The following is a 9,318-nucleotide window of genomic DNA, read 5'->3' as shown; positions in this document are numbered from 1 at the left end:
ACAGCTACAAGGCCAGATATAATGTATGCAACTAGCCTACTTTCAAGATTCATACAAAATTCAAGTCAAGTTCACTATAGAGCTGCTAAGCAAATACTAAGATACCTTAAAGGAGCAAAAGACTATGGAATAAGGTATCAGTCTATGCCTAACTCAAGACTACTTAGGTATACTGATAATGATTGGACATGATTAATAGACGATATGAAGAGTACATCAAGCTATGGATTCACACTAGGTTCCGGAATATTCTCTTGGACATCAAAGAAATAAGCAATGATTGCACAATCATCAGCTGAAGCAGAGTATGTTGCAGTAGTAATGGCAAAGAGTCAAGTTATATGGTTAAAAAGTATACTTGAAGACATGGGAGAACTACAAAATGAAGCAACAGAGATCTACTGCAACAGCAAGTCAGCAATAGCAATGGCCAAGAATCTCGTAATCCACAGCAGAACCAAACACATTAGCATCAAGTACCATTTCATTAGAGAAGCTGAAGCAAATAAAGAGATAGAGCTCAAAAATTGCAAGACTGAAGAACAATTAACAGATATATTCACAAAGGCGCTACAACAAACAAAGTTTGAAATACTACGAGAAATGATTGGAGTTACCAAAATATGCATCAAGGAGGAGTATTGGTGGTTGAAGCATATTTAGGAATTTTGTAGAAGATCCTAGAATTGCTTGGCAAGCAAGAATAATAAAAAATCAGAATTATCTAGAATTCCCTAGAAGAACTTGGGCACTAAAAATGTTTGTAAGGTTTGTTGGCACATGTAGAATTATATAGAAAAAATCATATGTAAGCTATGGTCTATAAATAGGGTATGAGTCTCTCATTTGTATGTAAGCAAAAAAAGCCATTTAAGTAAAAGTCATTGTCATTCTAATAAAGCTCCTTTTTCCTACCCACTTTGTCTACTAACTTACTTTCTATCAAAATCTTCCATACTACTAACTTCCAACAAAAAGCCAACTATTTTCTACCTCTAAAGTTATCCCATACAAAACTTATTAAACCATCTAACCCAATCTCATCACTACAAGAAAAACCATCAGATTTAATTACTTCTACTAGTCTTCGTCTTCATCTTCATCTTCATCTTCATTGTCAGTTTCAACAAAGCAACTAAGATCCCAATCAGGGTGTTCTAGCTCAATAGCATCATATAGAGCATGAGCCCCTGCCTGGAACAAATTTTCTCTCAGAACCTCAAACTCCTCCGAGTTCTTGAAAGCTTTAATTGCCATAGCTGACTGAGTTTCCTTCGCAGCTACCTCAGCCTTGAGCTTCTCCACCTCGACGCTTAAGCCGTTTAGTTTCTTCAGCTCATCCTTCAATTTTGCATTCTCCTGCCAAGCTTGGTTAGCACTCCTTGAGGTATTCGCATAATTCTTGCAAAGAGAAGCTATCTCAATTTGAGCATCATCCATCTCTTCTCTTATTTTCTCCTTTTCCGCGCTAATGATAGCTAATTCTGTTTGAACACCACCCAGTTCTTCCCAACTCTTTTCCTTCTCCGTACAAAGGGCAACTATCTCTTTTCGGGCATCGTCAAATGCTTCTCTGATCTTCTTCTTCTCCCTGCGAAGGACAACTATCTCAGTTTGAGCATCATCTAGCTCCTGCCTTATCTTTTCATTTTCTTTGTGAAGGTCAACTATCTCTTTTCGAGCATCATTCAACTCTTCCTTGGTCTTTTGGTTGGCTTCGTTCAAATCAACCATTCGATGAGTGTAATCTGCAATAAAGACGGACGCCTTCATCAAATTGGACACAGATGAATTCAAGACCTCCCTATCACTCTTGCTCACCAACCTTTCATCTTCTCTAGTGCCATCATATTTATTCATCGTGTCAACGGTGGAGGCAATGTAAGCCGAAAGCATATTCAAGACCTCTTTTGAAAGATCCTCCTCATCAGGGTCGAATGCTAGTTTCTTCACTATTTCCATCTTCTGTTTCTTAGTGGGAGGAATGAAGCACGAAGGAATATCTACCTTCAACTTTTTGCCAGGCTTGAGAGTAGAGGAGCACATCTTGGTTGGTTCCGCGCCTAATTTCTCTACTGCATTGGCCTTGCCAGGCTTAGAAGCATGTACAAGATTTTTTGGTCCTATATCAATAACACGTGTTAGGTCAGAACACAAACCCCTATTTGGTTCAGCTAAAAAAAATTTATTAAATCAAAGTTATAATCAACAATTAATTTTAATCATACATTTCATAAGATTCATAACTTTTTGACCGCACGTTGATTAATTTTTATCAAAATCTACTAAAAATCTTATTTTTATCTAAACCAAACAAAGGCATAACTTGTTCAAAAGAAAAAAAAAAGGGACGTACCAAATACATCTATTCCTTTCTACTATCTTATCTTCCTACATACCCTCAAGAACTCCTCCCACGAGTTATAGGCACATGCAATGTAATGCTTGTGTTCAAGTATACATGTAACACAAACATGGATATGAGCTAGAATCTGTTGCCAGTTGGATCCAATATATTTGAAGGTCAAGAGCTAGATTTGAGCAAATAAAAAGGGACTTCCAACTAGAATCGATGGCGCATGGCCAGGATGTACCGCGTTGGGAATAGTTTGATCATCATAAGCCAAAGTAGCCGGTATGGCGAAGTGAAGGCTTAGCTCTAAGAGATCAATATCCATTTCTCAATAGATCTATCTATCATTTGAAAGATATAGATCTCTATATGGATCTATCTAGTTGATTTCCTTATGGTTGAAGCATTACTCCTCCTTTCGATCTATCTAGTTGATTTCCTTATGGTTGAAGCATTACTCCTCCTTTCTTGCTTAAGTTTGACAACTAGAGTACATGACGGAAGTCAATATTAAGCCCTGTTTGGTAGCCATTCTTGGCCAATTTTTAGACAGATTCTTATAGTTATACAGTACGTGTATCAGTGAGCCCGCCATTATTTTTTACTAAATTCAATGAAATTACCAATTTGCCCCTTCAAAATAAAATTCATCCTTTAAGTGATGGCAATTCGGTAAAATGCAACTTGTGCAGTCAGAAATTATAGTGCAGTTGGATCCCACTAACCATTTAAAACAAGCAAAAAACTTATTAAAACATGGCCACAATGCACCATACAACCGCTAAATAAACTTTTGATATATTCTAGCAGATATCTTCAGTGCTAACCAAGCCTAACAAGTTCGATATTACGTTGATGACTAAAAATAACGAGGTAATAGAATTTTTGGAAGAGTGATTGTGGGAAATTAGGAAAATAGAAGGTTAATTTCTATTGATTGGAATTTGTGTGTGTATTATAGAGAATACATCTTTTTTTATGTCCTTTTGAGGGACCATTTACCCTTGTTTATAGATATTTTCTTTTAAAGCTAATTGGTTGTCCACTATAATATTAGCTACCTCAGTGTGTGCCATCGCCCAATTTTAGGGTACCTGATTAGCAACTGACGTTGGCGTAGCAGGGCATTATACCCCTACGTACTAACTATGATACGAAATGATTGTCTAGCTATGGGGTTTAATAATTACAACTTCTTGATTGGTGGAAACAGAGGTGCTTAACTTAAAGGTCCCACTTTTTAACTAGGGATTGATGGTTTTCAAGGTGATGACATCATTGACAGAAATACGAGCCCCTTTTTTAGAGTGCAATCATGAGGTTCCTTGATGACGGCTGGTGTTGGCCGACTTGTGTTGGAGAGCTGGTGGGATGACCTCTAATATTTGTGTTCGTTGTCCTAGTTTTTTTTTGAAGTGTGTCCAAGGTGTTTATTAAAAGTTCGGCAATTGCGGATTAGAAAGCTTTCTGTCTAGCGATGGCTTATTTGCATTACAAGCACACATACACGAACGCAAAAAAACCTTCCTTTTCTTGAAGTTCATGGCTTTCTTTTGACAAATAAACGCAGTAAAGAGAATCTATGAGCTGTTTATATTTCCTCAGAATGGAATCTATGAGCTGTTTATTTTTCCTCAGAATGCCAGGATCTTCGCAATATCTCCCTTCACCTAAGAACTTAACAAAAGGACTTCTAAGACTGAGAAGAAGATAAAGAGCGACAGAACTCAAGGCAAGGACACAAGAAGAAGCAACATGGAAGAATCGAATTTAGCAGAAAATATGATCTTACTGATAAAAAAATAAATATACTCCATTGCATGACCAGACAGCAAATTATTCTACATTTACTCCGACGTATGTTGGAAAACAATGTGGGATTCAGCAGTCATTGACACGAAAATACGCACTTACCATTCAGAAACGCACTTAAGCTGGAGTTCATGCTTGAAACAAAGGTGTCAACGTATGTCTTCGAAGTCGGCTAATGCATATAAGAAAATATAAATATGTTATGAAGTTAATAACATTGAACATATGAACATAGAGTGGATCTATATATATAGTAGTTCAAGGTACAGTCCTGGACGGATTAGAATACTTGCGAGATCATGTACGATATGATAGAGAAGCAATCCTAGTAGAATTAGGAGTCATGGTACAATTAAGTGTAAGAATTCTAGTTGCAAATTTCTGCTTAGATTGACATGCAAATAGATAAAGATAGAAGTCAACTGAACTTGTGCTGGAATTAAAGGTATTTCAATTTTATGAAATAGGGGATTATAACCATAGTTATTAGGCGAGCCCTATTTTTCAATCAAAATACATTTTTCAACAATGATTTGACATCATTTCAATCTCATATTTTTCAATAAAATAATTATACATAAATAAATTTTTTTTAATTACACATTTCTTATCAATACACTATTCAAAAATTCATTTTCTTCACAAAAATGGGGCTCAAACAAGGGCTAGATTTGATCCTAGCGTTGAACTGAGTAAGTTATCGAGTCACAAGGTTAATGATTTAGTCGACCAATCGACGGATCAACCTATGGGTCGTTGCTAGTTCATATAATTAAAAAATAATAATAATTTTTTAAAACGAGAAAGTGGGGTGTATATATTATTTTATGTTACTATTGCACTATAAAAGATATTTAAATTATATTTTTTTAAAAACTTTTCTTTTGCAACAGGTAAAAGTTATAAATTTTTACCATTCATATATAATAACTCTGAACTTCTATATAAAATATATATATATACATTCTGCTTAAAATGGATAAAATAAATGTCGACTTTAACTTATATATTTATCAAAAATTTTAAATAAATCAAAAGGAAATTCTTGCAAAAGATAAAAGAAGCGAGAGCAATTAAAAAAGTGTTTTCTTTTAAAACATTTTAAGTTTACAAAAGTTATATTATTGCACTGATAAATTTTAATTTTTGCTAAATTGTATAAACCTCGTAAATATAAAAATTATTTTTCAAATTTTCTTATCTCTTAACAATAACGTTAAACCTATCTTGTTTATTTTTTGCAGAGAGTAATTATCTCTCTTTAACTTTGTTAGAGATAAAATATTATACGGCTCAAACAACTTTCCTACGTACGATGCATTAACTTCTTGTAAATTAGTTGTAGTACATTTATACTACACTTAAGTCTGATAACCATTAGGCTAGGTCTAGCAGAATTGTTCATTCTTTAAATTTGTATAGCATTTGAATTTTTCACACGTAACATAATTATTGTTAATTAATACATTGACAAATTCAAGTTGATCAATTATTTTTAGAGTGAAAAATCATTGATCATAGACAGGGGCGGACCCGGCCTTTTTAGGTTGTGGGGTGAAAAATTAATATGTAATTTTTCAAAATAATAGAATATTAATGAAAATAAGTTAATACACATTGACACCTGGAAAATGTCTTATAATTATATCATTATCAATAATGTTAAATGAATTTTGCTACATGTATAATTTTGTTTACCACGTCATTTTTAGATGTTGAGTTAATGGCGAATAAATCAAATTGGATGTAGGAAGTAAATAAATTGAAATAAAATTCACATTTAATTGATGAAGTAAATGAAATTTAATTTTAATGAAAAAATAATTTGAAAGTAATTCAAATTACATTTAATCCGTAACGATTTTAGAATTTTTGACGTCATCTGCCATGTAAAATTTCCTAATAAAATGATGTAAATTATATTGAAAAATTTATCTCACAAAAATAATAAACGTTAATGTAATATTGAATCTTTTTAAAAGAAAAAGCGAGTTAAACGTCTTTTCTAGTACGTACGTTTGACACATGTTTAACTATTTTCAATATCGATTTGGGCCATTCGATATGACTAGAATGTAGTTCTCGAAACAAGCTTCTAGATGACCTGGGCGATTTGTGGATTCGGAAAATATATGATCATTGGCAAATTTAAAAAATTAGCATATTATTGAACTTTTTGAAATACTAATTTGAAACTGCTTATTTTGATACATCATAACTTTTGCTACGGTCGATCATTTCACACTCCATTAAAAAGTGAAAAATTAGGCTATGAGCACTTCGAAATGATATTAAGAATGCAATGTTCCGACTTCATTTGACATGTATTAAAGTAGATCATAAAACGGTTAAAACAATTATTTTCTGAAAAAAAATCCAAATTTTGTGTCATTTGACCCCACATGACCCCATGGGGTCCGCCCGTGATCATAGATGACACTGTCATCAGTGATCGTCATAATCGTCACTATGCCGATGCCTCCATCAACTCTTTATTTTCCGGTCACACGACCACTCTCTTGTAATATTTCCCTCTCCTTATCTAACGTATTTGTCCTTTTCTTTTCGCAAGCCATGGTAGGAAACAGTTTTTTAAATTTTTGTGTTGCAAAATCGAAGTTATTTTTCCTTTGCACAGCAGGTGTAACCAGTGCCTTGAACATGACTATTTTTCTCATTATTTCCTTTTTGTTCCATTTCCTTGCCATATAACCACATATTTTGTGAGGGCATGTTTTATGGTGAGATATATAGGAATCATCGATGGGACCTCTATCTTGCGGGACACTTCAAATTAGAGGTGGGCGCGGGTCGATTCGTCGAACCAAAATTTTCAGTTATCTAGTAAATGGAATCGTCGGGTCCAAATATAATTATGGAACTGTTCGGGTTTTGTTCCGTTCCATTCGGTTCTGTATTATAATTAAATTTTTTAACATTTATAACAACATTATATAAATATAACTAATGACACATTCAATGATTTTGAAATGTCAGAAACTAGTGGACTACCTTATTCAAATGATCACTACGATCAAAGTTTCGGTTGGCGGAGGTCACAGTTTCGATCGGAGGTCACAGCATCTGCCAACAATTGTATAGGTTTTGGAATGTCAGCGAGATTGCGAGAGTGAGTGCGAGAGTCGAGACAACATTATACACTTTAGTGTAGGTATTTAGGGTTATTTAGTGGGTTTGATCTTGTTGGGCTAAGAAATGAAACAATAAAATGGGTAATTGGGCCAAAATTTATAAAATTAGAAATGAAACAAATTATTGGGCTAAAAATTTGGATTTAGAAACTGTTAATTTGTTTAGAAAAAATTTAAATTAAAATAATTTGATTTATTCAATATAAAAAAATTAGAAATGTTCGGTTCTTAGTCTAGAACTAAATATTTGGCCGAAGTCGATACGAAGTCACTTTAATCGATTTTCAATTCTCGATTTATTTAACCAATATCCAACAGAATTTACTTTTTTTAACAGTCATGGAGAAATATTCTAAATGAAAATTCGAATGTTCAAGTGGAGAGCAAATTAATTCTGAAACGAGTGTTCAAAAAAAAAAGATGCCCAAGAAGAAATAGAATCAAATATCGGGAGTCAAAGAGATGTTTGGAATAAAATTGATTTAGCAGAATTACCTTCGGATCCTGGATTAAGAACTCCAATTGCGAATTACAATGTTAATGTTCGGGATGAAATCCGAAGAGCATACGTACAAAAGGGTCCATGTTAGCCTCGAAATCACTTGTGTCCACAGAAAGAATTTGGAGATTCGTCGTTAAGACGATTTAAAACTTCATGGTTTAATGACTTTCCTGATTGGTTGGAATACAGTATAGCAAAAGATGTCATATTCTGCTTTTATTGTTATCTTTTCAAACCAAATAGTGAAGAACATGGTGGTGGTGATTCTTTTATTGATGGAGGATTCTCAAATTGGAAAAAGAAAGAAAGGTTTCAAATTCATGTCGGGAAAAGTGGTAGTGCACACAATCGAGCTCGGATTAAGTATGAGGCTTTTGTGAATCAGAAACAAAATATTGATTGTGTTCTCTTTAAGAAGTCGAAAAAAACAAAAGATGAGTATCGAATTCGTTTGAATGCGTCAGTTGATTGTGTTCGATTGCTACTACGACAAGGGTTTTCGTTTCATGGACATGATGAATCAGAAAATTCAAGAAATCAAGGAAATTTTCTTGAATTTTTGCAATGGTTATGTGATCATAATAAAGAGATTAAGGATGTTTGTTTGAGTAATGCTCCCGAAAACCTTCAGTTAACATCACCTAAAATTCAAAAGGACATTGTGAGTGCTATAGCATTTGAAACACTTGATGTTATTATGAGGGATATTGGTGATAGGTTATTTTCCATTCTTGTTGATGAATCTCGTGATGTATCAGTGAAGGAGCAAATGTCCGTTGTTCTACGTTATGTGAATTAGAAAGGACAAGTAACAGAATGTTTTATTGGAGTAGAACATGTCTCTAGTACCACAGCTCTTTGAAGAGGCTTGAAGTTGTTGAATCATTAAATCTTGGTGAAATCTCAAGTGGAAAGGGCCTTAATCAAGAAACTACTCTTAAGCGACCTGGTGATACTCGTTGGGGCTCTCACTATAATTCTTTACTTAACTTGATTATCATGTTTTCTGCTACAGTTGATGTTGTTGAGATGATTGCCACTGATGATACTAGTTGTGGAAAGCGAGGGGAAGCACGTATTTTGTTGGGATCTATGTTGACATTTGATTTTGTATTCAGTTTGCATCTCATGAAAAAGGTATTGGGTATTTCAGATGAATTGTCAAAATCATTACAAATGAGAGATCAAGATATTGTCAACGCTATGAAATTAGTGAAAATAAGTAAAGAACGACTTCAAGCAATGAGGGACAATGAATGGAAATCATTTTTAAGAACAGTTTCCTGCTTTTGCGAAAGGTACAATATTGATGTTCCCAATATGGATGATATGTTTATACCTCTAGGCCGTTCACGGCGTAACACTCAAGAAATTACAAATCTACATCATTTTCATGTGGATTTCTTCTATGCTATCATCGATATGCAAATTCAAGAGTTGAATGATCGTTTCTCTGAGGTAAATAGTGACTTACTCCTTTGTGTTGCATGCTTGTGTCC

At 34.0% G+C, this 9,318-nt stretch overlaps 2 protein-coding genes across 2 annotated transcripts in view; one reads left to right on the top strand and one right to left on the bottom strand.

Annotated features, from left to right (window-relative positions):
• Positions 1–823: 823 nt before the first annotated feature.
• LOC111367138 lies at positions 824–4,393 on the bottom strand. Its single transcript, XM_022987868.1, has 2 exons — positions 4,268–4,393; positions 824–2,123 (listed from the first exon to the last, which is right to left on the bottom strand). The coding sequence occupies exons 1-2, from the start codon at positions 4,296–4,298 to the stop codon at positions 1,081–1,083; spliced, it is 1,074 nt and encodes a 357-aa protein (XP_022843636.1). The 5' UTR covers positions 4,299–4,393; the 3' UTR covers positions 824–1,080.
• Positions 4,394–6,567: 2,174 nt separating this feature from the next.
• LOC111374004 overlaps positions 6,568–9,318 on the top strand; it is a 4,189-nt gene continuing 1,438 nt past the window's right edge. The window contains exons 1-3 of the mRNA XM_022996609.1: positions 6,568–6,686; positions 8,009–8,609; positions 8,666–9,277. Coding sequence (XP_022852377.1) covers positions 6,568–6,686; positions 8,009–8,609; positions 8,666–9,277 — 1,332 coding nt within the window. The remainder of the gene's footprint in view (positions 6,687–8,008; positions 8,610–8,665; positions 9,278–9,318) is intronic.

The sequence above is a fragment of the Olea europaea genome, chromosome 2 (assembly GCF_002742605.1).
Source record: "Olea europaea var. sylvestris chromosome 2, O_europaea_v1, whole genome shotgun sequence".
Taxonomy (NCBI): Eukaryota; Viridiplantae; Streptophyta; class Magnoliopsida; order Lamiales; family Oleaceae; genus Olea; species Olea europaea.
Note: the sequence above shows the minus strand (reverse complement) of the source record. Positions and strands in the feature narration are given on the sequence as shown.

Excerpts from the sequence above, each read along its gene's own strand:
- LOC111367138 (XM_022987868.1), bottom strand. The coding sequence starts at position 4,298 with ATGAACTCCAGCTTAAGTGCGTTTCTGAATG. Across the intron at positions 2,124-4,267 it reads CTTAAGTGCGTTTCTGAATG|GACCAAAAAATCTTGTACAT; the intron begins GTAAGTGCGTAT and ends TTATTGATATAG.